The following is a 15,830-nucleotide window of genomic DNA, read 5'->3' as shown; positions in this document are numbered from 1 at the left end:
TTGCTTCATTTGCAAATATTTTCTCCCATTCTGAGGGTTAAGAAAAGTTTTAAGAACAGCTAATACCTGCCAAGGGGTTTTACTGTTTATTTTCCAATAAAAACATGCTTTGATGCCAGGCACAAAATGTCCACCTCATGAAAACCACAATGTTTAAACAGATGCTTATCAGCCCTGAGAACTGCCAAAAAAGCTAATAAGCCGGTGCTTTTCATGGTGATGGTCTCTACCACCCTGTTAGGAGCCATGACATTTTGTCCTTATTGAGCAGAGAAGGTGGTGGTGAGGGGAGTGCAGGTTGGAGGTACACAAAGTGGTGTTTGTAGGGGAGGAGATCTGTTGACTTACTGATTAGCTATATACACATTTGGGTTAAATGCTCTCCACTTGGAAGATATCCTTTGTGATAACCTGGTACTCAGATGGTATAAAAAGAAAATCCAGGCTCTGCTAGACCAGAGCCAATGGCAACCATGGCAAAGCTTATTCTCACAGGTGAGTCTGTAATTGGAGATAAAGCCTTGTTCTTACCTGATTTATTTTTCTCTCTGCATCTGACAGGCATGAAATAGTCTTCACACACACTTCTATGCTTTTCTATTGTTCTTTCATTATTTCAAATTTCCAAGAGAATCCAGACATACACAAATGAGTCTACTTCTGATTCTTTTAATCTCAATTGACTCTGGCAGCATTTCTACCTTCGTTGATGCCACAAGCATGGTCCTAAAAGAAAGGCTAGTTTTCTTCCAATGCTCGTCTTACACTCCCATTCCTTGTTGGGTTGTTCCCATTTCTCTATTCATCTTCCTGCACCACCTCATTTTAATTGATTTTATTTTAATTTACATGTTTGTGTTTTTGGTCTATCTTTTTCAGAGATGAAAATCAGTGGGAACTGAGACAGAGTTATGCAAGTTATCTTTGATCTACTGTTTTCAGAATTATTTCTCTTTAATCCCTTACTGTCTTACTGAGTTGCTGATGTATTATAAAAATATCAGTTATAATTCAATCATTTAAAGGGGTTGATTCAGTACATTGTTTAGAGCCAATTTATATCCATAGCTTATTAGTTGCTCTAGAGCTGAGATTTACAAACTTTTTATAGCTTCAGAACCTTTTCCAAATGAAACCTCTAGCTCAATTTATAAAGCAATCAGGTCAAAAGTGTCCTGGTAGAAGCCAGGGAACAGCATCTGGAGCCTTGCCTAACAGTTTCTAGTTCTCTTCTACCGTAAGAGCTCTTAAAGTTGGTATAAAAAAACTTGAAGGCCCCAAGAGATACTGAATTCACTGATTTAGAGGATGCTTTGTGTGTGAAGCTGTATTCATCCCAGTTAAGGGTGGTGAAGCATGGATGGGTGTGTAGTCATTGAGTAGAGTAAATTTTGGGTAGTTTCAGTACATAGATCTCCCATAGGTAGTAGACTTCCAACTCTGTCTTCCGTAACATTTGTTACTGACATGGAAGAAGGAAGAAGAGAGAGCCATGCTCATTTTTGACTAAGAGAAGGGAAGTACAGATTTATTGGTGCCTTCACTGAAAAGCCTACTCTTTGGCATAACCCCTAAGTGCCACTTGGGCTATAAAAACCTATGACCCATAGGATGGTACCGAAGGCCTCAGAATTATATTCTACAAGATATAGACAATTGGTTCAGAATACATGTGTTTTCTTTCTCTCTAGGTCTGGCCCTTCTGCTGAATGCTCAGCTAGGTAAGTCATGGACTCTGTATTATATTCTTGACATAATTTTTTCCTACAATAAACCTAAAATCTTTATAAATTACTCATAATGCAATTGTCTGCGTAATGTATTAAATGTGATTTTTTTATATTCTAATATTACTTTTTAAAAAGCATATCAAGGGCTTCCCTGGTGGCGCAGTGGTTGAGAGTCCGCCTGCCGATGCAGGGGACATGGGTTTGTGCCCCGGTCCGGGAAGATCCCACATGCTGCGGAGCCGTTAGGCCCGTGAGCCATGGCCACTGAGCCTGCGCGTCTGGAGCCTGTGCTCTGCAACGGAAGAGGCCACAACTGTGAGAGGTCCGCGTACCACCCAAAAAATAAATAAATAAAAATAAAAGCATATCAAGAGATAGATAAGCTATGCTAGGAAAGAAAGCTACTGTCTTCTTTACAGACAGATGGATTTGATGTTGGGAGAAACTGTTATTTTGCATTGGCTGCCACTGTTATTCTCTTCAGCATGACCACCTGAGAGTTGTAAGTTGGTATTCACTGGGCTTCATAGGACTACTGGGCATTTTTTCTTCAGTGGTTCCTAGGCTTCACCAAGATCCCAAAGTGAATCTGTCAAAGTTAAAAATAACCAACTTGAAAGTCAGTGACTAGTTCCCAAGTTAGAAGCTTTGAAATCATTTGCAAGATTGTTCCTATTAACCACCCTTACACAGAGATCAGGTATCTGAGGCAAAAGGAGGGAAACAGAAGCAGGGCTAAAACTTACAGCACATTTCAGTGGCACCTAAGTCAGGCCATTTTTCTTACTTCTTATTACTCTCAGGTTCTGCCTACCAGCTGATGTGCTACTTCACCAACTGGTCCCAGTACCGACCAGGCCTGGGAAGTTTCAAGCCTGACGACATCGACCCCTGCCTCTGTACTCACCTGATTTATGCCTTTGCTGGGATGAGAAACAACGAGATCACCACCATTGAATGGAATGATGTGACTCTCTACCAATCTTTCAATAGCCTGAAAAACAAGTAAGAGAACGGGAAGATATCTAAGTTGGTATCTCTGCAGTTCAGGTTCAGTGAGTCTGAGGTGGGAACCAAGACTCTGTTATTTCTAACAAGCTTCTCTATGATGCTGATGCTTCTGGTCCAGGAGCTACGCTTTAAGTATCGAGGATATAGGTAACGTAGCACGTTGCCTGCTCTAGCTAGTATTAAAAAATAGTTCTGTATCTTCCTTTCACTGTAATTATCTTTTTTATGACTCAGGAAACTGCAAACCATCTTAGCTACTTGCATCAGAGAACAGGAGGCAGAGGATACCGAAGATTAGACATAACAAAGCCCAAGAAATCAGAAGAGTTTGCTGTATTTTAATAGAGTTCTGTTCTGTGTAAAAATGAAACAAAACAAACAAAAACCCTGGTATCTTTTAATTTCTAATTTGTTCAGTTAGTTACATCCAGGAGAAGTAAGGCTACAGGCCATTGCTACCTTCAGTAGTGGCAGTATCTTGAATGCAGCCACTAGAACTTGAGTTATGATACCTAAGAAGAAATAAACCACTTCAGAGTGGTATTTCTCAAAGTGTGATCCATTGACCATGCAACAAAATCACATGAGTCACTTGACAAAAATCTCAATCCCTAATCCAACTGAATCACAATCTCTGAGAAAGGGATTAAAAACCTGGAATTTTAATGTTGTCCTCCAACTCTGGTCCATGTACTTCATTCTTATATAAACTGATGTTTGAGAACCACTATTCCAGAAAATGTGTATGATTTTAAGCCAACTGATTTATATTCATTATCATAAAGTCTGAGAAAGTAATTATGTTCAAGCAATATTTACCATTTCATCTGATAGAGTAGAATGTAAGAATTGCCAATACATTCCAATTTTTAAAAAAACCCGGTTGCTTAATTTAGATTTTTCTAAAGAACTTTGAGTACATTCATAATGATAACACAAATAATTTTTCTAAAGTGTTCAGTAGTGAAGGAAAATTATTATACAGAATATTTTATCAAGGCAACATCAAAGTTTCTGACCAGGCCCAATACCGAAGCAATGTTATTTTAAATTGAGGGACTCATAGATTTTGAAGTTTTTCTTTTCTATCCTTTGTTTTAAAGGAACAGCCAGCTGAAAACTCTCCTGGCCATTGGAGGCTGGAATTTTGGAACTGCCCCGTAAGTCCTCTACGAGAGAGCCTGGTATTCATTTGTTACAGAAAACAAGTTAGCCCAATGTGACCTATGTCCCTTCAGATTTCACATCTTAAGACAGGATATTAAGGATATACATTAAACAAATATGCTACTTAAATAAATTACTACTCCAGAATCTCAGTATTAATTAGAATACCATTTATTTTGTACATTTACATTTAGTTGGATATTCTGGGACTACATTCACAGAAGCTTAGTTACTGAGATTTCAAAACAACCTCTTCTCAAAATGTTTCTGAAGTACAACCCCTGAGGAGAGTGTTATAGCACTTCTGTCTATTTACCTTCTGGGAGAAGGGAAGAGAAAGTCATGCAAATAAACAAGAAGAATTTTTTGAGGTTATACAAACATCAGGGACTATTTGGAGAGACAACACAGTGGGCCAAGGTAGCCAGGTGTTCAAAGTAACAGGTACAATTTGGGAGAAAGATCAGAGTTGGGTGGATAACAAAACAAAGAGAACACTGAGGTACCATGGCTGACAGAGCAGTGATTACAAAGCAAGCACAGGAGAAAGCCAGGAACATAGTTTTATCTGGGATGTGGGTCTTGGTGTAAAGCTCTGAGGCAGAAATATAGGAGTTTGACTTTGTTACAAGGTGTTGGGACTACCAAGGCCTCACCCTGCTTTCTTTGGATCTCCTTCAGTTTCACTGCCATGGTTTCCACTCCAGAGAATCGCAAGACTTTCATTTCTTCAGTCATCAAATTCCTGCGTCAGTATGGATTTGATGGGCTGGACTTCGATTGGGAGTACCCTGGCTCTCGTGGAAGCCCTTCTCAGGACAAGCATCTCTTCACTGTCCTGGTGCAGGTGAGGAGGGAGGTGTCAGTGTTTAGCCCAAGAAAATTCAAAGCCTGTTCTTTTCAAGGAGAACCTGGTGGTCCAGAGTGAAACTAAACTGGAATTTAGAATTTTGGAAACTTTACATTGCAAAGATTCTTAGATATCATGCCTACATTCAACAGCCTTTAATAATAATAATATTATGATGTGTGCTATGTGTCAGGCACAATTCTACAAGCTGGTTTTAGAATCATAACTCATTTCATCTTCGTATCTACTCTATGATATAGGTACTGTAAGTACCATAACCTTTATTTTACAGACGAGGAAGCTAATATATAGCGGGTTTAAGTAACTTGCCTAATATCACACAACTAATAGGTGTCATAACTACCCAAGTAGTCTGACTACAGAGCCCATTGCTTCTAACCTTTATATTAGACTGCCTATTATCACTGAGCACTTACACCATCCCAGACACTGCATTAAGTGTCAGGCTAAAGATAAGAATAAGACACAATCCTTGGCTTTAAAAACTACACCATCTTAGGTGGAAGCCTGAAAAATAACCAACAATTACAGTACACTTAGGTAAATGTCATGATAGAGGTATTCAGAGTGCAAAAGTAGCAAAGAGAGAAGGTACCTAATCCTGCTCTGGGGCAGGATCAAGAAGAGCTTAGTCTTAAAAGTGGTGTTAACCAATTAAGTGACGATGGGATTGCACAAATGAAGACATGTAGATATGTGTGAGCAGGTATGTGAGTAATGGATTATGAGGCTGCACCAGAGACAAGAATCAGATCATGTAGGATTTGTATATTACGTTAAGTAATTTGGACATTATGTTCAAGGCAACTTTGAAGGATTTTTAAGTAATGGAAAGATATGACAAAGCTCATGTTTTAGAAGGATCACTCTGGCTTTAACCACGGCGGATGAATTAGAAGGTAAGGAGTCAGGAATAGAGTTAGGAGGCTATTGCAATAAATCGAGCAAGAGATGCTGAGGGTCTGAACGAATACCCTAACAGAACAGAAAAAGGAAGTATATAAGAGATATTAGGAGGGTAGAATCAATAGGATTTGGAGACCAATTGGAAGTGGAAAAGGAGAGAACTTCCAGTTTTCTGACCTTGAGAACTAGTTTGACTATGGTCCTGTTAACTAAGATGGTAAATACAGGAAAAAAGGTAGATTTGGAGCAAGAAAAAGGGCTCATTAATTTGTCTTTGAACATGCTGAGTGAGAGGAATCTGTAGGACATCCTATAGTTTTGCCTAATAGACACTGGATGAATAGATATTGGGTGAATGCCAAGCTGGAGTTCAGAACAAAGGACTTGATTTGATATACCGTATTGACGTCATCAGCAAAGGTAGATAACTAAGAGATCACCAAGGAAAAATGAATGGAGTGAGAAAAGCCAAGGATGGCTTTTAGATTTACTCTCCCCCAAGACAGGGTTTTTTCCTATACCATCTGTTATACCAGATTGTCAGGCAGCCTCCAATAGTTTCAATATTAAGTAATTCACTGGTTGAAAAATAAACCTACTTACTTGTTGAACAGCTCTAGAGATCAAAAAGAACATCTGTATTCTTAGTCAATACATGCGTCCAGTCATAATTAATAACTTCCAATTAGTGGTTCTAGCTCTGCCCACTGAAGTAACATAGAATAAAGCTGCACCTTTTGCAATATATTAGTTTGATATTTGAAGACAGCTATATCTTGCCTATAATTTTTCTCCTTCTAGTTAAATAACCTAGTTCCTTTAACAAGTACCCATACAACAATTTTCAGACCCACTCTTCACTGGAACACACTCTGGTACACCCTAATAATGCAGTTATAAAAACTAAATCCATGGATTCCCTGGTGGCGCAGTGCTTGAGAGTCTGCCTGCCGATGCAGGGGGCGCTGGTTCGTGCCCTGGTCTGGGAAGATCCCACATGCCGTGGAGTGGCTGAGCCCGTGAGCCATGGTCGTTGAGCCTGCGCGTCCGGAGCCTGTGCTCTGCAATGGGAGAGGCCACAAGAGTGAGAGGTCTGCGTACCGCAAAAAAAAAAAAAAAAAAAAAAAAAAAAAAAAAAACTGAATCCAGTGCTCCGGGTAAGATTAGAGTCACAAAATAACAGTGGATTAACCTCTAGCATTGAACGGGAACCTATCACCTGGCTGTTACCACCTTCCTCACTGGCCAATTCAGCATTTCATTTGATGGGATGTCAGTCCTATAAAGTAGCTCATTTACTGGACAAAGGGAAGCAAATCTCTATATTGCTAAAAGCTGGATATGGGTTACTGTAGCAAGTATAACTTCAAAGTGTAGTGATATAAGTAAAGCTCTGACTGGTCATCTGGAACCTGGGTTCTCGTCATGACCTGGATACTCACTTGCTGTGAGACTTTGGTGAAATTGTCTAACTTCTATGCATATTAGCTATAAAATGAATACCATCAATTCTGTCTACTTTATAGGGATATGCAGAAACTAAAGATAAAATATGTGAAAGCACTCTGAAAAAGAAAAGCATTATACAAACATATATTTATTAATATTTAAGGAGGTGAAATCAGTTTCATAGATGTCCTACTATACTTGATTATTCTATAGGAAATGCGTGAAGCTTTTGAGCAGGAGGCCATCCAAACCAACAAGCCCAGGCTGCTGGTCACTGCTGCAGTAGCTGCTGGCATCTCCAACATCCAGTCTGGCTATGAGATTCCTCAGCTGTCCCAGTGAGTGACTCACCTTATCCTCAAACTCCTATAGGTATCAGTTTTGCAAAACAGACTTGTCCTTAGTCTGTCTTGCCACTCAGGGACTTTGTTTAAGAGGCATTGGAAGTGGTATCTTTTGTCTGCACAGGTGTGGGAAATAACAATTGGAAATGCTTTTAAACGCTTTATCCCACCTCAGGTACCTAGACTACATCCATGTCATGACTTATGACTTCTATGGCCCATGGGAGGGCTACACTGGAGAGAACAGCCCCCTCTACAAATACCCAACTGACACTGGCAACAATGCTTACCTCAATGTGGTGAGTACCCACACAGATGCAGGTTCAGACCAGAGATGTTGTAAATCACATGGAGATTCAGAGACAAAAGAAATATAAATTCTGCAAAAGTCTCATTTGGGCAACTCTCTTCTTAAGTGGCTGATCATATTTCATTAACTATAACCTCACCAAAATATTTCCAAAAATACCAACTAATCTATCTGTTATTAGCATCATTCAATTTTACCTTTTAGGACAGTGGACTAGCATAACTAAGCAATGGGTCATCAGCTGGGTGGGCCTCTAACTCACCTGCTACATTTTCAGGATTATGCCATGAACTACTGGAAGAACAATGGGGCCCCAGCTGAGAAGCTCATCGTTGGATTCCCTACCTATGGACACGACTACATCCTAAGCAACCCTTCCAACAATGGCATTGGTGCCCCCACTTCTGGTGCTGGTCCTGCTGGGCCCTACACCAGTCAGGCTGGGTTCCTGGCCTACTATGAGGTAGGTAGCCTGGGCTTTACAGTTGAAATTCTGTGAATTTCATGCCCTGTGCTGCACAGTAGCCTTAGGGCTAGAATCTGTGTAAAGCTTGAATGTTCATTTTGTCCACTACTTACCTACTGTAACACAGATATTACTCCAAATGCTTCAGGTGTTTAAGTAACCTATTCATTTACCTAATCCAGTATGAAGAACATTTGTAGTGTGCAGTATCCCTTCAAACAACAGACTACATACTTAAGGTCATTTATATTAGCACTTAAGGGAATTAAATAACTGTATCTCCCATACTAACATGGGTTCTCAAAATCAAGCACTAAAAATAGGGATAACATCTGAGTATTTCAAAAACAACTTGATCTTATTTACTGCAAACAAAAACCCATAATTAGAAATCTGAGGAAATCTCCTATTGCAGGCATGACAGAAAAAAAAAAATCAAAGAGGAAATTGTATGTTTTCTCTTTTTGGGGAGTCATACTTAAAGGATTTGAATCTCTTGACTTTTTAAAGATCTGCGCCTTCCTGAAAGATGGAGCCACTCAGGCATGGGATGCCTCTCAGTACGTGCCCTACACCTATGAGGGCAATGAGTGGGTTGGCTATGACAACGTCAAGAGCTTTAATATCAAGGTAAGGTCAGCCCCTCCAATGTGCTGTGAGCTCAGCCCTGAGTCCCCCGAAATAAAATGACTGCTGGTGTCCTCTATCCTTAAACAGGCTGAGTGGCTTAAACAGAACAACTTTGGAGGTGCCATGGTCTGGGCCATTGACATGGATGACTTCACAGGCACATTCTGTAACCAGGGCAAGTTCCCCCTGATCAACACCTTGAAGGATGTTCTTGGCCTGAAGAGTGCAAGTAAGTGACAGCAGGGGGATGCCCATGGTGTATAAATGCTCCTTTTCCAACTCAAAAGACAGCCTAACATCTTCCCCCTTTGCCCCAGGAGTCTCTTCCCATTTTACCTCACTGTTCTTGCCTGCCTGAGAGAGAAGTGCTATATTCTTTCCTTACCCTTGAATGTCCACATCAGGAATTTTATGTTCTTATGAGAAACCAGGCTTACTGGGTGGGTTTTCCAGGTCTACTAATTCTTAAAGGTGTGGAAAAGCCTCAAGAAATTAGGCTGACCTTCAATATAAGCATTTATTTTTCTATGAACCCCTTATTAAAAGTCTCCTTCAGCCTGCTTGGGGAGATTGAACAAAAAACCCTAAGCAGTACTGAAATATTTCTAATCTATAATTCAGAGGAAGTACCAATTCCCTAAAATTTGTCCAGATTTTCTCTTACAGTTTATTTGCTTACTGCTTATAACCAGATCCTGGAAAAGCATTTCGCATATATTGGGTGCTCAGTAAAATTTTTTAAAAATGATTTTAACATCATAAGAGAGAACTTTTAAAATTTAAAACTGGGCTGGCTTGAAATTATAGCTGTTCCTAATTCCTAAGATGGAGTTATCTTGTGAGCTCCTCAGTTACAGGGACCCAGAGCGAACTGCACTCCACCTCCAGACCTCACCCCAGGTCTGCTAGTTCTTCACCTCTAGGTGAATCTGAGAGCTTCTGCCAGGTCCACTAGTACACTCTTCATGCTGTTTCAGGTTGCACCACCTCCACTCAGTCCAGTGAGCCCAACAGTCGTACCGGAAGTGGGAGTGGAAGTGGAAGTGGGAGTAGCAGCTCTGTGGGTAGTGGATACTGTGCCGGCAAAGCCAATGGCCTCTACCCTGTGGCAAATAACAGAAATGCCTTCATGAACTGCGCAAATGGAATCACATACGAGCAGTATTGCCCGGCTGGGCTTGTCTTTGACACCAGCTGTCAGTGCTGCAAGTTGGCATAAATCTGACCTGTGTCTCCATTCCCTAATGTACTGAACAGTCTCCTTTGTTTAGCACACCTTGCTCCTACCTAGAGTTCTGCAATAAAATCCATCAGTCAAAACATGAGTGTCCTTGGTTTTAAGTGATTTGGGTGGAGACCCTTCTAGATTTGAAAATACAGGTTGTGCATGGGGGTGGAGTGGCAGAAGAGAGTGTGTGAGGAAGTGATGACACCAACAAACCCACAAGCCTTCTACTGGCTTAGGTTGATCTGCATAAAGGTTGGATGTTGTAGGAGGAAACATCTGAATGTTCGGTGTTGGCATGGGATGAGGACATGAAGAAGATAGGTCTGCATCTTGGTGACTGTTCTCAGTAGGGAACCAAAGTGATTCTGGGAGACTCGGGGGCACAGGCCTGTTTGGCATGCTCAAGGAACAGAAGGCCAGGACATTCTTTCCGTGTCTGCTGAGGTCCCAGAGCTGGTCCAGCTCCCCTGAATTGGCACCATCGGGAAGGTCTTTGCAGTGGGCTCCTTTGGGGATGTCTGCCTTTCTCAGGAGTGAAAGCAGAGGTCCTTTCCTTGAAACCATAGCTGTGGTCACTAGCAGCTGTGGTTTTACTGCATTATCTCCTCCCCTGGCTTGGCTGATTGACTGGCGTAGACATCAGATTCAAGAGGGCTTATCAGATTATCACCCCTTGGAATCTGCAACAGAGAACAAGGAATGGCAAACAGTCCCTGAGACTGGCTTTGCCTATAATATATAAGCTTAGGATCTGTAGTGAGAAACTGAAGAGAAGGGAAAGTTGCCCTGGACGCAGAGCAAGAAGACTAAAGGGGAGCAGTGGAGAAAAGCCACGATTAAAGATGCAGAGAGAACATTTATCAATAGCTTTCCAACTCTTCATTCTAGCTCCTTCCTGAGGCCCAGATGCATTTCTGCCTTTGGGTTCTGTGAAACACCCCTATAAGTATGTAATAACCTCCTCTTTGCTACATAAGCTGGCTTAAGTTTGTTTCTTTTATTTTCAACTGAAAGAATCCTAAGTAATAAGAATATAATGGCTCCTATTTTCTGGCATGCTTACTGTATGTCAAACTCCATTTTAAGTGTTTTACATGTGTTTTGTTATTTAATTCGCTCAGCAACTTTGTGAGGAAGATAACATTAACCCAAGAAACTGAATAACCTGCCCGACATCTCACAGCTATAAGTTGCAGAGCCAGATCCAAAAGAGGTCACAGTCCTAACTATTATGTTTTACTGCCTCCTTTGACACAGATCTCAGTGTTCTCATGGTAGATGGCAGCACTGGTGGTAATGATGAGGCACATGCAGCTTTCTGGGTAATGACTATTTATTCATGAGCCCACAACATTTCTTGATTATTATGTGCCAGATAATGTTCTAGGTACTAAAGACATAGTGGTGAATAACATAAAGAGTTCACCCTTATGGGGATTATATTTTGCTGATGGGAGTGTTAAGCAATAAATTAACAAAAAAAAAAAAAAAAAGAAAAAGAAAAAAGAAATGAGCAAAGTGAATCAGTGATAGAAAGTGACCAAGGGAGGAGCCTATTTTAGTTTGAGCAGTGCAGGAAGGCATTTCTGGAGAGATCCCATATGAGATGATCCTTGATATTAGAGAGGAATCAGTCATTCTGAGATCTGGGAAAAGTGCAGAGGTGCAGCAAGTACAAAGTCCTTGAGGTGGAATGAACATGGCATGTTGGGAAAAAGAAGATCAGCGGTGATGTCAATATCATGGTAGTATGAGACAGTCTGTTGGTCTCTCCTCTTCAATCTACAATGAGTAGAACGTTCATAACTCAACAAAGGTTCCTCTGGTCCAACACACTAGGATTCTGGAGAGATCCACACATCTGTACATCTGAAGATAAGTAGACTGGAATAAATAGAGGAGATGGAATTGGGAGAACAGGAGAGGTGGTACTTGCAATCTGGACTCCGTGGCCACGACAGTACTGAGCCAACAGTTCCAGAGGACCCAGTAGTAATAGGGGAGGCAGCACACACAAAGTAGGCCTCCAGACTGCAGCAATACCCCAGACACAGGGAACCAGGCATCAGCAGTGGCAAGGCCCATGACCTCAGTCCCTCCAGTTCTGGTGGTGCCTGGACTCTGGCACTCTTGCATCTGACAATCCCAGATGCATCAAAGGCACCCATGACCCCCTTCCTACCCCACCCTCCCTCTGCCCTTGCTGTGGCAGAGTTGCCCACCACCCAAGCATCCCTGGACCCAGTGGAGGTGCCCACCATCTTGATGCCCTTGGCAGTGACCCTAGCAACAATGGCAACATTGACAACAGCAAGGCACCAGAGATTCTGGAGGCAAAGCAGCAAGGGCATAAGTGACACCTCTGGCAGAGGCGGTGGAGGGTGGAAAGTCAATTTTCAAATATAGCCAGAGACATTTCAGGTAAGAGAAACAAAAACTGTGCTATAGCACTACCTACTGGGAAAAAAAAAAAAAAAAGGCCTCTAATAACCAACATGTTGAATTGTTAAAATCAAAGTGAAAAGAGTTTTACCTAATTAAAAAAGGTGTTTGCTACTTCAAAAGTGCCAGCAGAGGAACAACTCATTAAGCACCATGAAAAACCATGGTAATATGGTATCACAAAAAGAAAACGGCAATTCTCAGGAAACCAAACTTAAAGTCATGAAAGAGTGTGAACTAACTGATAGAGAATTGAAAATATCTGTTATGAAAGAACTCAATGAGCTACAAGAAAACTCAGAAAGACAGTTCAATGAGCTCAGGAATAAAATTAATGAACAGAAGGAATGCTTTACTGAAGAGACTGAAACTCTAAAGAAGAACAAAACAGAAATTCTGGAGCTGAAGAACTCAATAAATTAGATGAAGAAAGCATTAAAAGCATTGGAAATAGAGCAGACCATAAGCAAAAGAGAGCTCGTAGGTTCAAAATCTACGAATGATTCAGGTGGAAGAGAAAAGAGAACTACGATTTTTTTTAACGAATAAATTCTATGAGAACTACCCAATTCCATTAGGAAAGGCAACATAAGCCTAATGGGTATCCCAGAAGGAGAAGAGAGGGAGAAAGGAACAGAGAGTTTATTTAAAGAAATAATAGGTTAGAACTCCCAAGCCTGGGAAGGAACTGGGTATACAAGTTCACAAAGATAAGAGAACACATAATTATCTCAGTGCAAGAAGACCTTTTCCAAGACACATTATATTAAAACTGTCAAAAGTCAATGACAGGGCTTCCCTGGTGGCGCAGTGGTTGAGAGTCCGCCTGCCGATGCAGGGGACATGGGTTCGTGCCCTGGTCCGGGAAGATCCCACGTGCCGTGGAGTGGCTGGGCCCGTGAGCCATGGCCGCTGAGCCTGCGCGTCTGGAGCCTGTGCTCCGCAACGGGAGAGGTCACAACAGTGAGAGGCCCTCGTACCACCAAAAAAAAAAAAAAAAAAAAATGTCAATGACAAAGAAAGAATTTTAAAGGCAGCCAGGGGGAAAATAAAGACAGTAACCTACAAGGAGCCCCCATTAGGCTATCAGTAGATTCCTTAGCAGAAACTCTACAGCCCAGGAGAAAGTGGGATGACATACTCATAATATTGAAAAATTAAAAACTGTCAGCTGAGAATACTCTACTCAGCAAATTTATACTTAATTATAATGAAGGAATAAAGGCTTTCCTAGACAAACAGAACCTGAGGGAGTTCATCACCACTAAACGTGCCTTAAAAGAAATGTTGAAAACACTTCTCACTACCTCTATTTCAACAACGTTGGTGTCTTTGCTGTTTCTCCAATAGTCCAGGCATGTTACTGCCTCGGGGCTTTTGCACAAGCTAGAATACTCTTTCCCAAGATTTCCATTTGACTTTCTGCCTCACTTCCTGTAGGCCTTTCCTTGAAGCCACCTTCTCAGTGGGCCCCTTCCTGGCCATGAAACTCCCTTTTCCCTTCTTCCCTGTCTGTGATTCCTTTGTTTTTCCTTGGCAAAATCAATACCTGACATCCCATACATTTTATGTATTTACCATTTTTATTGCCTCCCCTGCTAGAATTAACCTCTAGAAGAACAAGGATTTCTGTTCACTGCTATATTCCCAAAGCCTAGAGCAGTACCTGACATATTATAAGAGTTTAATAAGTACCTGTTGAATGAATAAATCAATGAGGGCAGGAAGGGAAATGATGAACAAGTTGAGTAAGCCAAGCATTGGACTTTATATAAGTTATCTCCTACATGGTGAATATTGTCCTTGTGCTACAGGTGAAGAAACTGAGATATTGTGAGGAAAATTTGCCCAAGATTATGAAGTTAATAGTTAGCAGAGCTTATTTTCAAAGTTGGGCTTTTCTGGCTCCTTCTACATCATAATGTTGCCTTGTAGAAAGCAATGTCACAATGACTTCAAGCAGGGAGGGGCTGTTGCTTAGCAGCCAGTCTGAGTTACACCCATCAAATTCTTGGTTAAAGTCCACTTGTAAGAGTAGTCACTCATGGAGATGGTATACAAGAGAGTCAGGGTTTTTAAAAGTCCCTTTGATAGAGAGCTCTGGTTCAGAGCTTCTCAGAGATCTTCTCAGAGATCTACTTTGAAGATCTGGTAGATCTTCATGCCATCTGGTCTATCCAGGAACATGAAGGGAAACAAAATTATGCTACAGATCACCCAGCCATTCCTTTGGGACTTTGATCATGGTAATCATATCCTTGGACTCCAGCACATGTATGAAAACTCATTCCTTCAGTATTGGAGTCTAATTGGAGAGAGGTAGGGGAAGGACCTTGATCCTCGTGGGGATAGGCGCAGTGCTCCACTCACCAAGTCATGAGCCTTGACTGGGAGTGACACCCATCCAGATGAAAGGATACAATTTTAAAATTTGCACAAAGGTACCCTTGGAATTAGCTATAGTCCTGGGCATGGAGTTGGTAGATTGGAAGTGCATTAATATTTGTTCAATGTCAATTATAGGTTAGTCACTTGCTGTGCAAGATTTGTCTGTGTTATCTCCTAAATTCTCATGGCAATCCTAAGAAGCAAGAAATGATTAGTGCTATTTTATAGATGAACCAAGGCTTAGGTGGTTTAAGTAACTTCCACAAGGTCATGTAGCTAGTAAATAACAGACCTGTACCTATTAGAAACCAGTTCTGAGGGGCTTCAAAGCCTGTGTTTGTTCTTCTACCAATAAATGAAAGAGACTTGTGTTTAAGGAAGTCAGGAAAGTGGGATTTAGAAAGTCTATTATCCTCTCTTTGGTTCCCTTCTCAAGACACATCCATCCTCCAGCAGAATCCCTATTATTTTGATCAGAGGTTCTCAATTCTGTTTAGACCCAAGTCCTGCTTTGAGTAACTAATTACTTTGTAACTCTCCCTTTATTATCCTAAGATTAACTTCATGGATAGCATAACCTACTAATATTATGCTATAATTGTAAAGGAGGAAAAATAATTCCTAATAAAATAATAATATTGCAATATATAAATGCTCAGATACAACTACTTTAGAAGAATAGAGTAGTCAGGCTCTTGCACCATATAATGAATAATGAGTAAGTCTAGAATTAAGAGAGAAGGTTAAATGTCATTTCATACAAGTAGTTTAGGAAAGTAAAAGAGCAGTGTTATAAGTGGACATCAGAACAAAAACTAATGTTAGGAGAATTAATAACACTCTAGACTTACTGGTTTCTGGTAACAGAAGAAGGTAAATAGCTTTAGT

The 15,830-nt window shown here is 40.9% G+C and overlaps 1 protein-coding gene across 1 annotated transcript; it reads left to right on the top strand.

Annotated features, from left to right (window-relative positions):
• Positions 1–431: 431 nt before the first annotated feature.
• Positions 432–10,189, top strand: LOC309824320 (acidic mammalian chitinase-like). The gene is made up of 11 exons (XM_082657137.1): positions 432–495; positions 1,692–1,721; positions 2,534–2,735; positions 3,845–3,901; positions 4,590–4,755; positions 7,348–7,472; positions 7,654–7,777; positions 8,066–8,251; positions 8,765–8,884; positions 8,972–9,113; positions 9,862–10,189. Exons 1-11 carry the CDS (start codon positions 465–467, stop codon positions 10,101–10,103), a joined length of 1,425 nt encoding a protein of 474 aa, XP_082513263.1. The 5' UTR covers positions 432–464; the 3' UTR covers positions 10,104–10,189.
• The last annotated feature ends 5,641 nt before the right edge of the window (positions 10,190–15,830 follow it).

Source organism: Grampus griseus (assembly GCF_964374135.1).
Source record: "Grampus griseus genome assembly, chromosome: 1".
Lineage (NCBI taxonomy): Eukaryota > Metazoa > Chordata > Mammalia > Artiodactyla > Delphinidae > Grampus > Grampus griseus.
Note: the sequence above shows the minus strand (reverse complement) of the source record. Positions and strands in the feature narration are given on the sequence as shown.